A 19,676-nucleotide genomic window follows, 5' to 3' on the forward strand; every position below is an offset into this window, starting at 1 on the left:
GGGAGCAGAGCCTGCAGAGCCAGGGAGATGAGAGGGCATGGTGGGTTCTGGGAATAGAAAAGAGTTTGGTGGCCGGGCGCAGTGGCTCATGCCTCTAATCCCAGCACTTGGGAGACTGAGGCGGGCAGATCACTTGAGGTCAGGAGTTCGAGACCAGCCTGGCCAACATGGCAAAAACCTGTCTCCACTAAGAATACAAAAATTAGCTGGGTGTGGTGGTGCATGCCTGTAATCTAGCCACTTGGGAGGCTGAGGGAGGAGAATCGCTTGAACCTCGGGGCCGGAGGTTGCAGTGAACTGAGATCACACCACTGTACTCTAACCTAGGTGACAGAGACTCTGTCTCAAAAAAAAAAAAAAGAAAAAAGAAAAAGAAAAAAGAAAATAGTTTGGTGTAGCTGCAGCAGAGGAGGCAGGATAGGTGGGAAGGGATTGCCCTGAGGGTTCAGATTTCATCCTAAGATTTTCAAGGGCAAGTGTGAACTGGCCTCCACCTTCCAGCCACAGTTCTACCATGCCTTGTTTGCATCTCCTCTCCGTACCTCTGTTTTATTTTTTTGAGACAGGGTCTTGCTCTGTAGCCCAGGCTGGAGTGTAATGGCGCAATCATGGCTCACTGTAGTCTAAAACTTCTGGGCTCTGGCCGTCCTCCCGCCTCAGCTTCCCCAGTAGCTAGGACTACAGGTGAGCGTTATCACGCCCAACTAATTTTTGTGTTTGTAGTAGAGATGGGGTCTCCCTATGTTGCCCAGGCTGATCTCCGACTCAAGGGCTCAAGCAATCAACCCGCTTCGGCGTCCCACAGTGCTGGGATTACAGATGTGAGCCACCATACCTGGCCTCTCTGCAGCCCTTGCTCCCACTGTGCCCTGTCTGTCCTTGTGAATTTGGGGCCTCCAGGCCTCGGCACGTGCTGTCCTTCCTCCCTTAGGTAGTAGGGAGCCTGGCCTGGGTCAGTACTGTGCTGGGAGCCACAGGCTGTCAAAGCCTGGCCCCACCCTGGGAAAGCGAATAATCACAAGATAATGAGGAATGCTGTGGGTGCTCTGGGCATGGAAGAGTAAGGGCTTGCAGGGTAGAGGGAGGGCTCAGGGAAGATGATTCCTGAACTGGAACTTGAAGAACAGGGGCACCAGGCCCAGAGACGAGGAGTAAAGCTAAAGGGAATCAGAGAGCACCCGGGAGAGGTTCAGAGGCTGGCTTGTGGGGTCACAGGATCCTGAGATCCAGATGAAGGTTGAGCCCTCATCCAGATCCACCACTCACCCCCTACACAGTTACACACACATTTGCAGGCAATTTGGGAGAGTTCTTGGTCCTTCTGGCTTTGCCTGGAAAGAATGCCCTCCCCACCCGCTCTGGTTCCAGCCCACCACCCTTACAGGCCTGCAAAGCTCCTGCTTCAACTCTGGACTTTGTACCAGTCACCGGACATTCAGTTGTTTATCAGCCTGAGCATCTGCCTGCTGAGGTGTCTGCCCCTCTAGGGGCCGCTGGACCCTTCTCTGGATCCCAGCTGTACAAACCCCCAGCACTGGGGGGTGAGGGTGAGGTCTACACCCATCAAGTAAGTTCTTGGCAAAAGCTTGGGGGAGACGTAGAATGATCCCTCCCCACTGGAGGCGCTGCCGCAGCCCGCCCTCTGCCCGACCTGCAACTTCAGCCCCGCCCACTGCCTCGGCAGGTGAGTCAAGCTTGGCCTTGACCCGCCCACCTGTCCAGGTTCTGCCGGCCCCAGCCGGAAGCCTACTCCGCGGACTGTGCACAGTTCTTGAGGTGGGAACAGAAGAGAAGGCTCGGGGGGCCGGGGAGGGGGTGCCCAGGCTCTGCACAGATCCTCAGGGGCTCCTGGCAGCAGGAAAGAAGCTATACATCAGAGTGGGGGTAGGTGTCTGTGCATGTCAGAGGGTGTGTTTGTTGGTGGGGGAAAGTGTGACCTGGGGGGAGGGGCGACTATGTGTATGTGTGTATGGGGGATGGGCAGGTCAGTGTGGGCTGTGAGTTCTGAGACTTGTTGGGGAGTGTATATGTGCCCTTGGAAGGTTAGTGTGTGTGTGTCTTCTTGGGAAGAATTCACAGGGCAGGGAGGAAAGGAATAGGAGTACAACCTTAGAAACGTCAGATTGAATTCAGTTCATTCCAGTGTTACACATTCTCATGTTTTGCGGACCTAGTGCTAGGATGAGGCCCACAGCAGGCTGAGAAATGAATGAGCAGGTGACCTCTCCTTCCCAGGACGTCTCTCCTGCTCCCCTCGTTAATTTCACAAGCACCACACTGAGCGGCTGAGTGCCCAGCTCCCTGCAGCGGGAGGGTACAGATCCATCAGCCAGCACTTGACCACGGGGAGCTGCCCGCCTAGCAATGACTGGTTCTGACTGATGGTTGACTGGGCAGGATGGTGACAGGTCACCCAGGGTAGGTCCAGGGACAATCTCACAGGCAGGTATGGTCTGATTTGTCCTTGACAGACTGGGGCCCCCAAAACTGAGGAGGGTGTGGCCAGGGAGCAGGAGGGTGGGTGAGTGGGAGGGTGGCGTGTGTGTCTGTCTGGAGTGTTGGGGAGGGAACTGTGGAGAAGAGGAAGAAGAGTTAGGCTTGAGGGCCATGTGCTGGATTGCAAGGCACTGTGGGGAATGGGGAGCGTTTAAAGGGATTTTAACCAGGCTAGTGATGGGGTCAGAGTTGGGTTGTAGGCCAGTTACTCTGGGGAAGAGACCAGAGGTGGGGAGACCAGTTAGGAGATTATGGCTAGAGTACAAGAGGAAGGTGGCTTGGACTCAGCTGTGGCAGAGGGGTGGAGAGAAGGGTGTTGTCATTCCAGAGATGTTTAGTGGAAGAGATGATGGGGCTTGATGCCAGGTTGGACGTGAGGAGGTGGGGGGGAATTTTGAAGGCACTTGTATCAAAGAATATACGGGGGTACTCCCCTCAACTTCTCTCCTAAGTACTTCCCTAGCCTGGCTACTCTGCCCCCAAGGACTCCCCTGGTTCAGGTGCTCCACCTGCAGATATGCTCCTGCCCTAGCTCTTCGTCTGCCAGGTACTTCTAACTTTCATGCTCCTCCTCTAGATACTCCCCAGATTCAGGTGTGCCTCCTCCAGACACTCCTTTAATCCAGGTGCTCCTCCTCCAGGTGTTTCCAAGCCTGGATGATCTTCCTCCAGCTACTCCCCTAATTGAAGTGTTCCTCCTGTAGGTGTCCCCAGCCTTGGGTGATAATTTCCTGATTCAGGTGATCCTCATTTGGATACTCCCTGGCTTCAGCCTCCCTCTAGGGGCAGAGTGTGGGCCTCCTGTAAGTAGAGGTGAATGGACAGGGATTTGCTTGAAGGGCTGAGAGTAGAGGTGGGCAGCAGCTGCTTTCAACTTAGAGGCAGAAGGGCCAGGGCTGCTCTGGCTGTGTCCAGGGCCCCTGTCCTCAGTAGGGACTTGCATCACTCTCCACATATGTGGTCTCCGCTTTGACTGGGTAGCTCCAAGCAATTGCTGTTTTCTGACCTTTGGGAGCCAGGACCCACCTCTGCCCCTGTCTCCCATCCTTAGCTTACCAAGCAGTGCAACAGACTGGGCTCTGGGTTCGAATGTGAGGACTTTGGTTGAGTCAGTTCACCTTTTTCAGCCTCAGAGCCCTCATCTATAAAGTGGGGATAATGTGTATACCTACCTTACCGGGTTTTGTGAGCATGATGCTTGGTGCTTGAATTATAAGGAATGCTCAGTAAGTTCTACAATTTAGTTTTTTTTTTTTAGCATCTTCCAGAGCAAAACCTTGTGATGGTCCCTTACAAATAGCCAGTTTCTGTAGGCTCAGCTTGTTTCTCTTCTGTGGACAACTGGTGGTCAGTTGTCCAGTCGCCAGAGTTTGTGCAGCACTACCATCGCTGTGAGTGTGACCTGGAAAGTGCACCCTGTGACCATCCCTGACACCCATACCTATGTTATTTTCTAGGACTTGTGCCCTGGGGCTGCCTGGCATCTGGGGGCCTCCTCAGAGCCAGGGGTCTTTCTGGTTGAGGCTGAGACTCACTGGTGTCATCAGGCCCCTCTATGAATGAGACAAACAAAAGTGAGTGACAGTGGGAGGATGATGGGGGTGGGGGGATTCCCCTTAGAGGCTGGGGTTGGGGGAAGGACCCTACCCGCACTCCTGTTTGTTTCTCCAGGGAGCCCCCTCTGGGGCCCACCTATAATGCTGTCCCTTTCTCTGCAGCACTTGTGGGGCCCTCGGAGCTCCCCACAGCATCTGCTGTGGCCCCTGGCCCAGGCACTGGGGCTCGGGCGTGGCCTGTGCTGGTAGGATTTGTGCTGGGAGCTGTGGTCCTCTCGCTCCTCATCGCACTTGTTGCCAAATGCCACCTCTGCCGCCGATACCATGCCAGCTACCGGCACCGCCCACTGCCTGGGACAGGAACGGGGGGCCGCCCACAGGTGGCTGAAGATGAGGATGATGATGGCTTCATCGAGGACAATTACATTCAGCCTGGGACTGGCGAGCTGGGGACAGAGGGTAGCAGGGACAACTTCTCCCTCTGAGCTCCCATCTTTGGACCCTCCCCATTCCCTCCATGCCTGACAGCTTAAGGACAGTGGTTATGACACAGGGGTTCCTCAAACCTCAGGGACAGAGGTGGCTGGGGCTTAAAGGTTGGTCAGGGATGGAGTAAACCTCACTTCCCTGACACTAGCCAGCAAAGTGACAATGACCCTCTCTTGCTCAATAACTCTCAATGGTTCCCTGCTGTTCTCAGGGTAAAGCCAAACAAAGGCTTGAGTGTGGACATAAGGCCCTCTGTGATCATGCCTCCGGGCCTCTTGGTTTCTTTTCTTGCCTTCCCCTACTTTACTCTCCAACTAAATGTTATTCTCCCTCCCACCACTTCCCATGCAGTTTCTCCAGGCACCTTTGCTCACATTGGTCCCCCTGCCTATGCTACTCTTCTCCTAAATCCTCTATGACTGTGATGGCCTGCCTACCTGCCAGCATTTCAAATATGCCCAGATGGTAACATTTGTGCAGGTGAAAACCAGTGCCAAGCTTCATTTTTTCTTTTTTCTTTCCTTTTTTTTTTTTTTTTTTCCTGAGATGGAGTCTCACTCTGTTGCCTAGGCTGGAGCGCAATGGCACATCTTGGCTCACTGCAACCTCTGCCTCCCAGGTTCAAGCGATTCTCCTGCCTCAGCCTCCCAAGTAGCTGGGATTGCAGGTGTCTGCCACCACGCCCGGCTAATTTTTTGTATTTTTAGTAGAGACAGGGTTTCACTGTGTTAGCCAGGATGGTCTCGATCTCCTGACTTCATGATCCACCTGCCTCAGCCTCCCAAAGTGCTGGGATTACAGGCGTAAGCCACTGCACCTGGCCGCTAATTTTTATATCTTTAGTAGAGACGGGGTTTTGCCATGTTGGCCAGGATAGTCTCCAACTCTTGACCTCAGGTAATCTGCCCGCCTTGGCTTCCCAAAGTCCTGGGATTACAGGCGTGAGCCACTGTGCCCAGCCAGCTTCTTAATGAATTGTTTTCCCATAAATAAAGTGGGTAATCTGGTTATAATATATTTTTCACAGGAATTAATAAATCTATTTTCATTTTGAATAAAAATAAAAAGTTGTCACTCATTTTTATTTTTCTTGAGCTGGGCTTTATCTCTCAGAGCTAGAAGACACTGCTCAGATGTTCCCCCCTCCACGACACCTTCCATGAGCCCTTCTCTAGTATTGTCCTGCCCACATTTTGTTTTCATCTTTTTGTTTGTTTGTTTTGAGACAGAGTCTTACTCTTTTTTTTTTTTTTTTATCTCAGCTCACTGCAAGCTCCGTCTCCCAGGTTTACGCCATTCTCCTGCCTCAGCCTCCCGAGTAGCTGGGACTACAGGCGCCCGCCACCTCGCCCGGCTAGTTTTTGTATTTTTAGTAGAGACGGGGTTTCACCGTGTTAGCCAGGATGGTCTCGATCTCCTGGCCTCGTGATCCGCCCGTCTCGGCCTCCCAAAGTGCTGGGATTACAGGCTTGAGCCACGGCGCCCGGCCAGAGTCTTGCTCTTGTTGCCCAGGCTGGAGTGCAGTGGCGCAATCTTGGCTCACTGCAACCTCCACCTCCTGGGTTCAAGCGATTCTCCCACTTCAGCCTCCCAAGTAGCTGGGATTACAGGCATCCACCACCACACCCAGCTAATTTTTGTATTTTTAGTAGAGATGGGGTTTTTCCATACTGGCCAGGTTGGTCTCAAACTGCTGACCTCAGGTGATCTGCCCTCCAAAAGGTGACTCGGCCTCCCAAAGTGGTAGGATTACAGGTGTGAGCCACCGCACCTGGCCATCTTTTTTTTTTTTTTTTTTTACACAGGGTCTCTCTCTGTCACCCAAGCTGCAGTATGATGGTGGGGCTATCACAGCTCACTGTAGCCTCGCCCTCCTGTGCTTAAGTGATCCTCCCATCTCACTCAGCCTCCCAAGTAGCTGGGAATACATGCATGTGCCACTGTGCATGGCTAATTATTTTCTGTAGAGATGGCATCTCACTGTATCACCCAGGCTTGTCTTGAACTCCTAGACTTTAGTAATCCTCCCACCTCTGCCTCCCAAAGTGCTGGGATTTACAGGCTTATTTTAATCTCTATGACAGTTTGTACTTGCCCATTACTATGCCTGCCCCCATAGCTAAACTGGGAGCTCCCTGAGGCCACAGACTGTGTCTTATTCTGTATCCTCAGATTCTTGCGCAAGGGAGCTAGTTTTAAGATGGAAAAGACTTGAATTAAGCTGTTTTTAATTGCAAGCAATAGAAAGCAGTTTGGGGGAGAATCCTGGCTGTTGCATGGAATCAGAGGGACAGCAGGAAGCAGGCAATCCCAACAGCCAGAGGTCAGGCATTTCACATCTAGCATCCTGTCATTTAGGGGCAGTGATGGGACTCTCTATAACCAGGACTTCCAAACTCTCAATTCCAAGTTTCAAGTGCTCAGACAAGGGAATCAGTTTGGCCTAGCTTTGGTCAAGTATACATGGGCTTAAAGCATAATCTGCTATGAGTCCAAGGGACACGGTTTGGGGAGCCCATCTCTTTGTTCCAGATCATTCTCAGACAAGAGGCAGTTCTCATGAGCCAGGCAGCCGCCCCCATGTGTTCCCCAAGTACAGTGTCAGCCTTTGAGGAATGAGCTGGTACAGAAGGAAAGTGAGGCACTGGCAAATGCTTGGCGGGAGATTGAGGAGGACTTGAGTGTAGTGTCTGAGAGGTGCCCATGGCAGTGAGGAAGCCCAAGAGTGGACTGGATCTGTTAGGGTCTTGGATGCCAAGCTCATACTTCAACCCAAGAACAACGGAGGCTCATCTGTGGACTCTTTTTGTGCAAGAGCATGACATAATCATGTTAGAAAAGTCATTCTGGCTGCTGTGCAGAGATGGATTAGAGGGGAGACACTGAGAGAAGGTGATAAGACCTGACTAAGGTGTGACATAGGAACAGACTCTGAGACAGGAGGGAGGAATTGCTGATAGGACCTGACCTGTTGACTTTGGATATGGGGAGTAGGTAGGTATCAGAAAAAACCACCCTGGCTTCTGGCTTGGTTGCTGGGTGCATTGACAAAGAGCAGGTCGGGGCAATGGGGATTCAATGTTGGATGCAGGATTTCAGGGGAGATGCCTCGGGGCTGCTGGGTTCACAGGGAGAAGTCTAGTCTGCAGACACAGGCTTGGGAACACTTGGCACCAGGGTCACTGAGAGCGGGAGTGGATGAGATCACCAGGGAGGAGTGGAGTGGGAAACACATCTCAAGACTGTCAGCGGACCAAGGCCTGGCAAGGGAGTTGGAGGAAGCAGAGAGGAGGGAAGCCCAGCTCACGTGAACCCCAACCTGGCCATGGTTCCTGAGTCCAGAGATGGTCTGCCCCTCACAGGCCTGGAGAGAGCAGAGGCTGCCCCAGCCTGAGACCTTGGAGGAGACCCCCAGAGGCTGACCTAAGGGGCATGTCCTGGCCTACAAGGAAAACCTGCTGCCCAGGCAGCTGGGCCTGCCCCCTGCCCCTGGGCTCCTTCGACTCCCACCACAGAGGAGCTGCCCTGCGTGCAGTTCTGTGCTCGGCTGGCCCTGTTCTCCTGTACTCTTTCGGGCATCAGTCAGAACCTCTGAGGGACCCAGGAGAAGAAGGTAATGGCCTGATCCCAGACTCACAGTTGATTTTGCTGAGCCTATGCCCCGCAGGGTGCCCGAGCCAGGGCTTCCCCTCAGAACCTGCTGTGGGTGGCCAGCCTGCCTGAGCAGGGCCCTGGAGTCACAAGAGCCTTGGACCCTATTCTTGAAGGCCTTGATTCCTTGGAGGAATTTCTTCCCACTGTGGTTTGCGTGCCTGGCCCCAAGTGCAAGGAGGGAGCATGACCTAGGCCCAGAGGCACAAAGGGCTAGGAGTGTTGGAGCTGCTGGGAGCTTGGGATTCGGCCAGGCACTCTTTGGTTTGGCCTCTTCTGGCTTCGGGTCCTGGCCCCGCCTGCCTCTGCCCCTGGCCCTTCACCTTGTCCTCCACTCCTTGGCAGCTACCACTACCTTCTCTGCCTTGGGAATCCCAACCCAGCCACCCACTGTCTCATCCTGCTGCCTCAAAGGCCAGGCAACATCCCTTGCACTGTGTGGAGGCCAAAGATGGAGTCCCACAAAGCCACCAACACGACGTTTAAGAAACTCCAGCAGTTGGCCGGGCGCGGCGGCTCACGCCTGTAATCCCAGCACTTCGGGAAGCTGAGGCGGGTGGATCACGAGGTCAGGAGATCGAGACCATCCTGGATAACACGGTGAAACCTGTCTCTACTGAAAATACAAAACATCAGCTGAGTGTGGTGGCGGGCGCCTGTAGTCCCAGCTACTCAGGAGGCTGAGGCGGGAGAATGATGTGAACCTGGGAGGTGGAGCTTGCAGTGAGCTGAGATGGCGACACTGCACTCCAGCCTGGGTGACAGAGAGAGACTCAGTCTCAGAAAAAAAAAAAAAAAAGGAAACTCCAGCAGTTTCCTAGCAGACTGGCAAAGTGACATGAGGGCACATGTTACCTGAATTTAAATCCTGGCTCAGCCATGTATATGCTGGGAGGCCTTGGGCAAGTTACTTAGCCTCTCAGTGCCCCAACTTCTCAGTGAAACGGGGATTATAACAGTACTTACCTCATAAGGTTGTTGTCAGGATGAAATGAGTCTATGTCGAGTGGAACCGAGCCGAGCAAGTGCTCTGCAGCGTTAGTGATATCCCTGAGGGCAACAGCTCCTCATAAGAGGTAACCAGTGTTCGTCCTGAGGGAGGGGCTGGCGGTCTCCTTCCTCCTCATTCCCTTCCTGCTGGGGATTGGACTGTCTTTCTCAGGACTTAGGTTGGAAGATCTGGTCAGGACAGCAAAGGATTTGAATTAGAATCTCTGATGCTGTAGAATAATAGTACTGATGTTGTTCTAGCACTTTTTTTTTTTTGAGATGGAAGTCTTGCTCTGTCACCCAGGCTGGAGTGCAGTGGTGCGATCTCAGCTCACTGCAACCTCCACCTCCTGGGTTCAAGTGATTCTCCTGCCTCAGCCTCCCGAGTAGCTGGGATTACAGGCATGCACCATCACGCCTAGCTAAGTTTTTTGTATTTTTAGTAGAGACAGGGTTTCACCATGGTGGCCAGTCTGGTCTTGAACTTCTGACCTCAAGTGATCTGCCTGCCTTGAACTCCCAAAGTGCTGGGATTACAGGCGTGAGCCACCGTGCCCGGCTGTTCTAACATTTTCTTACAACAGCCCTGCTTAATCTATGTTATAGATTGAGAAGATGAGGCTCAAACAAATTCACTGTAATTTGCCCACCTCACTCCACAATAACACCATTATCTCACCTTGAAGTAACAATGAAATAGACTCAGAGAAGGACCCTCTTGGCTGTTGGACTCTCATCTTGCCTGGGCTGGGTCCTCCCACCTTCACCCTCTACAGTGAATAGGGGCTGAGAAGTCTCAGGACACAAGGTCCAGTTTTTGGAGAGCAGGTCATGAGGGTAGAGCTGGTGTGGCCCATCCCTGGCTGGGCCTGGTCCTCAGCTTCTGTTGTCCTCCAGGTATCTGGGGTGGCTGCCAGGGCTATGCCCAGGGGAGTCTCACAGGTCCCCTGCAGAAGGCAGAAAGGCAGCCCCTGTCCTTGTGCTCCTGCATGAGCTGAGTATGACGGGGCATGTGCAGGTCCTTTGGGGCCTGGAAGAAGCTCCTTCAAGGAGACCTGAGTGTCCAGAGGCCCGAGGTCTCCTGTGAGATGTGACTGGATGTGATGTGAGGACCACCTGGACTGGACCAGATTTGGCAGTTTTTTTTTTTTTTTTTTTTTTTGAGACCGACTCTTGCTCTGTTGCCAGGCTGGAGTGCAGTGGCATGGTCTCGCCTCACTGAAACCTCCACCTCCTGGGTTCAAGCAATTCTCCTGCCTCAGCCTCCCAAGTAGCTGGGACTACTGGTGCCCGCCATCACGCCAGGCTAATTTTTGTATTTTTAGTAGAGATGGAATTTCACCATGTTGGCCAGGCTGGTCTTGAACTCCTGACCTTGTGATCTGCCCGCCTCAGCCTCCCAAAGTGCTGGGATTACAGGTATGAGCCACCGTGCCCGGCCTAGATTTAGCAGTTTCTAGAGCACATTCTTCCAGTCTCAGATATGAAGGGACATGGCTTAGAACCTAGAGTTTGACTGTTAAACCCAGGAGGAACATGTGTCAAGTCCCTCTCTCCACCTCACTACCATCCGAGGGGAGTCTCTAGGTCCAGACCAGGCTACGCTATCTCTCCATCAGCCCCCGTTTTGGCCTTTTCCTTCATCTAATGCCAGTTTAGATTTCCAGGTCTGGACCCTTCTTTGTACTATTCCTTCTTTCTGGGATACTCTTCCCAAACTCTCTAGCTGGGCCAGCTGCTTCTTGTCCCTTGGTGGCCAGCTGAGACGGGCTGTTTGGCCATTTCTTCTCATTCTTTTTCTTCTAAGGCCAATCCCTGGCTCCACACAGCAGCCAGCAAGTCCCAAATCCTATTCTGGCCACAGTATCCTACTCCCCTGGTGAAAGTCTTTCCATGTTTTCCAGTGTCCTGAGGACAAAGTCCAAATTCCTCTGCTGGGTTGCCAAGGCCACTGGCCAAGCAGGAGTAAGGGAGGATAGCTTTGGTGGGAGCCGTGGTGAAGGGCTCCTGTCACGGGCTCTCGCCTTGTCACGAAGGGAGGAGGCTAAGTCTTCTGCAGACAGTGGTGCTGGGGGTGGGAGGTGAGTGCAGAGGGAGGGGATGTTGGGGTTGGGGGTGGTGAAGAGGGTGGAGAGTCACTGTGGGAGCAGGAGTCAACCAGGAAAAGGCAATGTCACTGAGGAACCGCAGTGCAGATTCAGATGAGAACTTTTTTTTTTTTTTTTTTGGTATCTTCAGTAGAGACAGGGTTTTTGCCGTGTTACCCAGGCTGGTTTTGAGCTCCTGGGCTCGAGCAATCCACCCCTCTCAGCTTCCCAAAGTGTGGGGATTACAGGCGTGAGCCACTGTGCCTGACCTCAGCTGAGAAGTTGATAGAGGAGTTCACAGTGACAGCAGGCTGTCTGGCTGTGCAGATTTCTCTAATGGCCACTCACAGTGGGGCAGGTGCATCCAAGGCAGATGGGTGGATTTGTCCATGGAGGGGGTTTGGCTGGGAGGGTGGGACCCAAAGGCAGGGGGCTAAGGACTTGACAAGTCTGTCAAAGAGCAGGTGAAATGATGGCCATAGAACCTTAACCAGATGGTAAGGGGGTGGACAGGAGAGGGCAGTGAAGTTAGGAGGCAGCAGCTTTACGGAGGGAGAACGGAGATGCCAGTGAGCTTCTGGTTGCAGTGGAAGCAAAGAAAGTATTTAGCGAAATGATTTGAGCAGGCTGAAGGCAAGAGGTTGTGGAAAGCCTAGTTTAGTGATTGAGGAGGAGGTAGACACATTTCTGCCCTGCCTGTGCCTCATGTAGCTCGTACCATCACCTGTCTCCTGTTATAGCTGGGTGTTCATTACCCTATGGGGTCAGTCCTCTGGGGCCATGAGCCCTAGTCTCCATCTCCCGTCCTTCCCGGGAGAGCCTGGTGCTGGACTCGCCCATGGCAGCTGCTCAGTCAGATGCTTATGCCAGGTAACCCCCTCTTTCCCCATTTTCTGAGCCTTTGTGCTTCTACTTTTTCTTTAGTTTCTTAAAAGAAATATTGTAAATAACCGGGCAAGGTGGCATGCGCCTGTAATCCCAGCTACCCGGGAGGGTGAGGCACAAGAACCTGCAAGGCAGAGGTTTCAGTGAGCAGAGACCACGTCACTGCAGTCCAGCCTGGGTGACTCATGGAGACTCGATCTCAAAAAAAAAAAAAAAAAAGAAATAATGTGAGAATTACAAGAGTCTAACTCTGTCTCAGATGAAAGGAAAGGGTATTTCTCCCCATATTACAGGAAAGCAGGACATTTTGTAGTCCCATATCAGGCCAGGAGTGGGTCATAGTGATCGATTGCTCTTGGGAACTCAAGAAGAGTGACAACTGCGGTAGAGAGTATGGGGCTTTGGGAGGGACAGATTCAGGGCCAACAGGGGCAGTGGCCTACTTTCCCTATCCCCTCCCAGTTATAGGTGGGTCTCTCCTTGCTCCTTGCACACACATTGCCATCTGGCCATGCCAGAGTCCTTCATCCATCCAATAAAGAACCTACTCTGTGTCGGCTGGGCGCGGTGGCTCACACCTATAATCCCAGCACTTGGGGAGGCCGAGGTGGGTGGATCATGAGGTCAGGAGTTCAAGACCAGCCTGACCAACATGGTGAAACCTTGTCTCTACTAAAAATACAATAATTAGCCAGGTGTGGTGGCACACGCCTGTAATCTCAGCTACTCAGGAGATGAGGCAGGAGAATCACTTGAACCTGGGAGGCAGAGGCTGCAGTGAGCCAAGATCTTGCCACTGCACTCCAGCCTGGGCAACAGAGGGAGACTCTGTCTCAAAAAAAAAAAAAAAAAAAAAGAACCTACTCTGTGTCAGGCCTATGCTGGGAACAAGGGATGAGCATATGAGCAGATGAGCACAATGCCAGTCTGGTTAGGACGAGCTCACCTGATCAAGGAGATAGGCACAAAAAGAAATAATTGCAGATGGGTCTACAATGGAGGGTGCTGTGGGCATAGAAAGAGGGAAACTCACTGGTCTAAGGGCCAAGGAAGATCCCTGGAGAACTGGATCTTGAAGGACGAGAAGGCAAAGATCACAGAACACGTAAAGGCTGGCACAAATGAGAGGGCCTGGGGAGTTGGTGGAAATAGCTCAGCGGGCTGCTCACGGGGTTTTCTGAGTGGGACCAAACCAGGTTAGGGAGCCTGGAAGGGGTGGGCAGCCACAGACAGGCTCTGAGGCACATTTTCGTTTTAACTTTAGGATGATCACTCTGGCTCAAGGTATGTGCGTGTGCATGGCCAGGGGAAGGGGAATGAAGAGGAGAAAAGAGCAGAAGCAGGGAGAGAGAAGGAGGCTGATGTGCCACTCAGGCAGGGATGAAGAGGGTCCCTTCTGGGCAGTGAGCATGAAGATACGACTTGCCAGACAAATCTGTGTGAGGGAAACCAGAGGAGTTGGTGATTTGTCACTGGACTTGGTGAGGAGACAGTGACGGTGCCATCTAGCACTCCACCGAATCTCTAACCTAGATGCCCCCTGAGCATGGCACTTCTGGGTGAGAGAGAGGAGCTCATTCAAGATGAGAGGAGCAGGGTCAGTTTGGAATATGGTGGATATGAGGCACCCCTGGAGCACCCAGGGGAGCCATTTCTGTTGTCCTTGGCGTTCTGGGACACGCCTTGTCTTTCTCTCCCGGGTCTGTTCACACTGTTCCCTCCCTCCATTGGCAACACTCTTCCCCTCATCTGTCAGCCCGGTGTTTTCTCCAGGAGACATCCTTGACGTTGCCTGCCGAAAGTCAACTTTTTGTTGTCAGAGCCTCTGTACTGTAACATCTCTTTGAAGACAGGTCTCATTTCCCTGCCTCTCTGGGCATCTTCCACGGGCTTCATGCAGTCTGCACCTCGAGAAGCAGGAAGTGATGAAACACCTGAGTGCTGCTTCCTGTGGATCTCCATCACCCAGGAAATGGCACTGCATGCTACAGAGGGGGGATCCTCCCAGGGCTGACTCCAAGCAGGAAGTGACCCTTACCACCCTAGGGCGTTTGAAACACCTCTCCCATGACCAGGAACCTAGAGCAGGCCAGCTGGCGCAGCCACTGCCCAGATGCAGGATGTTCTGGTTTCAGAGGTGGGGTAGGGAGCTGTAGCCTCCCAGTCGCCCTCAGGGAATCCGCTGAGGCACAGCCAACGGGAGGTGCAGTTGCCAGAGAAACCAGCTGATAACACCAAACACGTAAGGCCTCATCCTGAACCAGCATGTGAGCAAATGTGAAGGACTCAGGTCCCTCACCTCTCCCTGGGACTGGAAACCAACCACCTTCCCAAGGCTGGCATCCAGTCCGTCCTCTCCCTACCTAACAGGAGAAACTACAGGCCTGACTGAGGAGACCCTCAAGGCACCGTTTATGAGGCTGAGATAGGAGTGAGGAGTTCGTTTTGGATGGGGCGGGGCTTGGGGTAGGGGAGGAAGGGTCTCTGAGGTGAGATCCTGAGATGGAGACAATGACAACAGCAGCCGCCATTTTATTGCACATCAGCCACGAGCCCCACCTTCCATGCACAATGACATTTCATCCCCACAATTGATGAACACAACCATGATAGCCACAAACTCCCAACTCCTCCAGCTGCTAGTGCTCAACGGGGGAGTCCCCGCCAGGTCTGTCTCATTGCAGAGCCCATATTCTTTCTGCCTGGCAGCAGTTACTCTCCTCAATGAGCAGGCACTGATGCAGTCTTGGGTGGACACCAGTCACCCCTATGGAAATCTTTGATGGATGTTACAGGACAGGATTGGATTTGAGGGGTTTTGGAAATGGGGCTTGAGAGTCTTCATCTGCGTCTACTGACCTGAGATACAGACAGGAAGTTCCATGGACACAAACACCCAGTTCCAAGGAGGCACGCATTAACCCTCCCATGATGTGGATGTGTAGGAACACATGGGCTGTTAATCACATTGCACCACTCTTCTGCAATCCACAGAGGAGCTGACCCAGCCTGGGGGCACACATGCACTCACGTATACTCAGCGTCCACATGCACTCACACCCTGGCTCGGCTCTGGGGACGCTGAGGCCGGCGTGGGAAGAAGGGCTCTGGCTCTGTCAGATGAGGCTGGCGATGCTGGATGTGGTCTCATGACGCCGGCCAGCAGACAACTGTCCTGAGATGCTGAAGATGCTGCCATGGCTGCCATGGCCACTGTGGGTGGAGGAGGTGGGCATACAGATGGAGGGGCAGTGTCCGCTCACGCCCACTTGATATAGCAGCAGGCCCAGCAGCAAAAGCGAGCCCAAGGCAGCCAGAGCAATGCCCACAGACAGCATGGCGGCCAGCGGCCGAGCAGGGGCAGGGGCAGCGGCCAGCCCGGCCAGAGTCAGGCCAGTGGCCAGCAGCACGAGGCCACTCAGCAGCACCACGAGGGCATCGGCCCCTCCACCACTGCGCAGGAGGGCCACATGGTGGGCCTGGCGGATGCAGTTCATGTCCTGCACAGCCGAGCTCATCAGCTGTTTCACCAGAACCAGCAGAGCCAGCAGACAGAGCACAGTGCCCGTTGCTAGCCGCCATTCACCTGAGCGGCTGCTGGTGGTTGACAGCAGTGCCACGCCGCCCGCCCCACAGCCTGCCACGAGGCCCACCGCCACGACAAAGCAGAGCGCCGAGCGCCGTGGCTGCTGGGACCACCACAGCTCCACTTGCTCTGCCAGCATGTCCGGGGGCAGCCCCCGGCCCCCTGGGGCTTGAGCCTCCTGTTCAGACATGGCTTGGTCAGGCAGAGGTCAGGGTAGGTCAGCGTCAGGGGTCAGAGGGTGCAGATCACAGCCTGGAGCACCCGCCACCTGCTTGGTAGCTACAGGCCCAGAGTCCCATTCCTCTCACAGTCCAGGATATAGTCACCCTCACCTGTAGGGGAAGAATCACAGTCTTACCTTCCCAGCCCACCTGTCCCCCATGGTCCCACCTGGGGAGCCTTGGGGATGACCCCTGAGAATCCACCCCAGTGTCCCCCCGAATCTCCCTTGGGAAAGCCCCCTCTGTAGCACTGTCCCTTAGAAATGGCTCTCCAATGACCCCAGAAGAGTATCCTGCCCATACAGTACCCCCCAAAACCCTCCAGGGAATCCCCTCACCCAGGTCCTGACCTCTCTGCCTCTGGCTGTCTCAGTCGCTGGTCCCATCCCGGCTGGCTGAGGGAGCTGGTGCCACGGTGGACGATGGGACGAACAGCCAGAGATAAAGCCTCATTCAGGATCCTACTCACATGGCCTCAGCTGTCACCGCTGGTTCCTGGGGGGGAGCTGTGGGGATGGAGGGGGTGCTTATGACTTAACCCTTCTGGAACCAGAAGCCTGACTCACCTTGACACTTCTCTTTTAGGGCTGTGTCTCCTTCTTCTCTGTGAGTTAGGACCAGACCCCTAACACCCTCCCTCCCCTCACATCCCATCCAATCCCACAGCCATGAGTTTGGTGATATAAGCTGCCAGTTCCCAAATTCCTCTCTCCAACCTACATCTCCCTCCTGAGTCACTTGTCACTTTGATGTCCCTGTGATGCAACAGGTCCCAACTCAAGCTCGTTATCGTCCTCCAACCTGCTCCTCCTGCGTTCCTCACTTCAGGCATGCCATCACCGCCCTCTCAGTCAGCTCCTCCTCCCTCTGCAGTATCTAATCCACATCTTGTCCCCAGGGCTCCACCTCTAAACACTTCTTTAGCCAGTTCCCTGCTCTGGCAGTATCCACAGCTCCCGCCTCCACCTCCTCACTGGTCTTTCTGCTCCCCTTGCTCTTCTCCACACTCGCCATTCCCTCATGCCATCCTCCTCCACGATTTCTCTAAAGTGGAGCAAAGGAAAAAAGAGGGCTCTGGATTTGAACCCCAGCTCCAGTCCTTCCCACCGGTAGGAGCATGGCCAGGCACCTAACAGTGGTTGCTGATTTAACCTGTCTTCCAGAGGACAGCAAGTCTCACACTGGGCAAAAATAAAGCACATGAGGTCCCTGCCCTCAAGGAGCCCCACTCTGCAGCAGGAGACAGAGACAGAAGCAAGCAGGCTGATGCCTGTGCTAAGTGTGGGTGGGGGTTAGTCAGTCCAGAGCCCTGCAGAGCCCAGGAGAGGGGTCTAGGGGAGGCGCCAGGAAGCCTGAGTGGTTCATCTACAGCCTCAGTCTCCTTATCTGAAAAGCGAGGACAATAACATTTATCTTGAGGGGTGGGGATGAGCCACCTGACATCTTCATTTCAGAATTCCAATGGGGCCTAGAGCCTGCATAGATGCTCAAAGTGTGCTTTTTGAATACATGAAAACGATGTTACCTCTCCAAAGCAGGACAGGGCAGAAGATGTAGGTCCTGGGTCATTCTGGGAATATTACTATGTGGCTGTACACAGGTTACATCCTGACAAGGTATCTGTCCTCCCGGAGACTCCTCTGCAGAGGCTGACCCCTACCCCCCAGGTGGGCAGGGGCTGGTTCCAATGCCCCCAAGGAAGTGGGGGAGGTGGGCGTGGCCATGGAGTCTGTCCCAGCATTCCCCTGGGCTGTGACTTCACTGGTCTGAAAGTGCTTGCAGAGGTGTGCTGAGACAGCGGGGGCCAGGCTGGGAGCAGGGTGGAGGTTCTCAGGGGAAAAGTGAGTGGGAGAACGTAGGGGTGGTGGGGTGTGGGGGGACAATGGGTAACTCACGAGAAGCCTGGACGTGCTGGATCCGATCTGAGAAGGCAGGGCTGAGCAGGTGGGGCACTCTAGCTCGGTTTCCGGGGAGACACTTCACCTGCCTAACTTGCACTCAGGTGAGCCTGAGGGGAGGAGGATGAACAGGTGTCGTTTCCAGGGCAGGGCCTGAGCGGATTGGCTGACGTGGCACTGCTCCTTCTGCTGGGCAGAGGCATTCCTGGGAAGGGAGGGGCTTCTGTCCGCTGCTGTTAGGGCTGGGAACACAATTCGCCGACCTGGGCAGCAGGAGGAATGTTGTCTATCTGCCCCAGAGTCTGGGCGCCAACCCATTCCCCAGCTCCGACCCGATTTAACTTTAGCTCCAGCTTCAAAACCACCCCCCAACTCCAGCTGCAGCTGCAAACCCTAGCTAGAACTCCCAGCTTCCACCCCTGCCCCAGCTCCTGCCGCACATCTCAGCCCCAACCCCCAGCCCCATTTCCAAATTCAATTCCAGTTCCAACTCCAAATCCAACCTCAAATCTGGCTAGAAATCTCAGCTCCCAGCTCCTAACTCCAACTCAAATTCTGGACTAAGGTCCTAGATCCCAACCTCATGCTCAGCCCGAACCTCGACTCCTGTTCCTGAATCCAGCCCCCAAACCCAACGCCAACCTCAGACCTAGCTTTAGCCCCAAATTCCAACACCAGCAGACCACAAACACAGTCCCAGTACCTCCATTCCTTGGCCCTAGGCTGGAGCCTCCAAAAGCCCTTCGCTCATTCTCTCTCCAGCACCTGGCTTGCCCCACAGATTGGATCCTACTGGGGAAGCAGGATCTGAGTGAACAGGGAGGAGAGGTGAAGGCCTTTCAGGCGGGAGACAGGAGCTCCCAGAATAAACACTTCAGAATAAACGCCACACTCCTTCACAAGACTCATAAAGCCTCTGCCACATGCACCAGGTCAGTCATTTGCCACTGGCACCCTGCCCTCCTCTCTGCCCTTCCAGTTTTTGAACTCAAGAGTTCTCTCTTGCCTGGGATATTTGCCACTCCCCAGCCTCAGTCTGGGCGACTTGCATTCTTCAACTGAGATGCCACCTCCTCCAGGAAGCCCTCCCTGATTTGCAGGCTGGTTTAGGTGCCTCTTGGGTGCACCCATGGTCCCTGTGCTTCCCCAACAACTACTCTTACTGCAATGTGCTTAATTGCCTATTATGCATTTACCTGTCATCCCCTGCTAGATGTGTGGTCCCCAGCAAGTACAGGGACAGTGTGTCTTTTACTAATCATCACGACCTCAGTAGCTAGTATGTAGGAAGTAATCAATACATATTTGTTGAATGATTGATTAGCAGACTAAACGATAGCGTGAACTGACAGCTGTGGGGGTTTTGAGCAGGAAGCATGTGAGATGAAGCTGGAAAGACAAGTTTGGCTCAGGCTGTTCAGGGTCTTGAAGGCCCATAGTGAGGCACTTGGACCGTGTAAGGGGCCCATGGAGGGTTTTGAAGTTTAACAGGGACACGGTCGGAGCTTCTAATAGGCAAATCTGGCACCACACACACACGCCACCCTCCGGACTGGTGAAAGGCAGGCTGGCTGGAGCTGGTGTAGGCTGTCCCTCATCTCCTGGACCAGCCCCTGTGCTGTCTCTTGCTTTCTCCTCCTCATGTGTGTGAACTAGAAAAGAAAAACAAGGCCGGGCGCGGTGGCTCAAGCCTGTAATCCCAGCACTTTGGGAGGCCGAGACGGGCGGATCACGAGGTCAGGAGATCAAGACCATCCTGGCTAACACGGTGAAACCCCGTCTCTACTGAAAAATACAAAAAGAAACCAGCCGGGCGA

At 53.9% G+C, this 19,676-nt stretch overlaps 2 protein-coding genes across 16 annotated transcripts; one reads left to right on the forward strand and one right to left on the reverse strand.

The window, feature by feature from the left end:
• Window positions 1-1,477: 1,477 nt before the first annotated feature.
• On the forward strand, window positions 1,478-4,787 carry CUNH1orf210 (chromosome unknown C1orf210 homolog). Of its 6 annotated transcripts, none has more exons than XM_033226791.1 (4): window positions 1,478-1,684; window positions 2,236-2,418; window positions 3,954-4,070; window positions 4,215-4,787. In XM_033226791.1, exons 3-4 carry the CDS (start codon window positions 4,052-4,054, stop codon window positions 4,535-4,537), a joined length of 342 nt encoding a protein of 113 aa, XP_033082682.1. In that variant the 5' UTR covers window positions 1,478-1,684; window positions 2,236-2,418; window positions 3,954-4,051; the 3' UTR covers window positions 4,538-4,787. The 6 variants fall into 6 exon arrangements, with proteins under 6 accessions (XP_033082682.1, XP_033082680.1, XP_033082679.1 ...); XM_033226789.1 differs by lacking the exon at window positions 1,478-1,684 and adding an exon at window positions 1,722-1,884 and having other exon boundaries at window positions 2,236-2,446; XM_033226788.1 differs by lacking the exon at window positions 1,478-1,684 and adding an exon at window positions 1,722-1,884.
• A 9,870-nt stretch (window positions 4,788-14,657) lies between these two features.
• On the reverse strand, window positions 14,658-18,806 carry TMEM125 (transmembrane protein 125). Of its 10 annotated transcripts, none has more exons than XM_033226802.1 (5): window positions 18,563-18,806; window positions 17,857-18,122; window positions 16,936-17,005; window positions 16,431-16,467; window positions 14,658-16,072 (listed from the first exon to the last, which is right to left on the reverse strand). In XM_033226802.1, exon 5 carries the CDS (start codon window positions 15,928-15,930, stop codon window positions 15,271-15,273), a length of 660 nt encoding a protein of 219 aa, XP_033082693.1. In that variant the 5' UTR covers window positions 15,931-16,072; window positions 16,431-16,467; window positions 16,936-17,005; window positions 17,857-18,122; window positions 18,563-18,806; the 3' UTR covers window positions 14,658-15,270. The 10 variants fall into 10 exon arrangements, with proteins under 10 accessions (XP_033082693.1, XP_033082687.1, XP_033082694.1 ...); XM_033226796.1 differs by having other exon boundaries at window positions 16,312-16,467; XM_033226803.1 differs by having other exon boundaries at window positions 16,928-17,005.
• Between the last annotated feature and the right edge of the window lie 870 nt (window positions 18,807-19,676).

Source organism: Trachypithecus francoisi, unplaced genomic scaffold (assembly GCF_009764315.1).
Source record: "Trachypithecus francoisi isolate TF-2019V2 unplaced genomic scaffold, Tfra_2.0 Lachesis_group12, whole genome shotgun sequence".
NCBI classification, from domain to species: Eukaryota; Metazoa; Chordata; class Mammalia; order Primates; family Cercopithecidae; genus Trachypithecus; species Trachypithecus francoisi.

Coding starts and splice junctions, on each gene's coding strand:
- TMEM125 (XM_033226795.1), bottom strand. CDS start 15,930: ATGTCTGAACAGGAGGCTCAAGCCCCAGGGGGCCGGGGGCTGCCCCCG.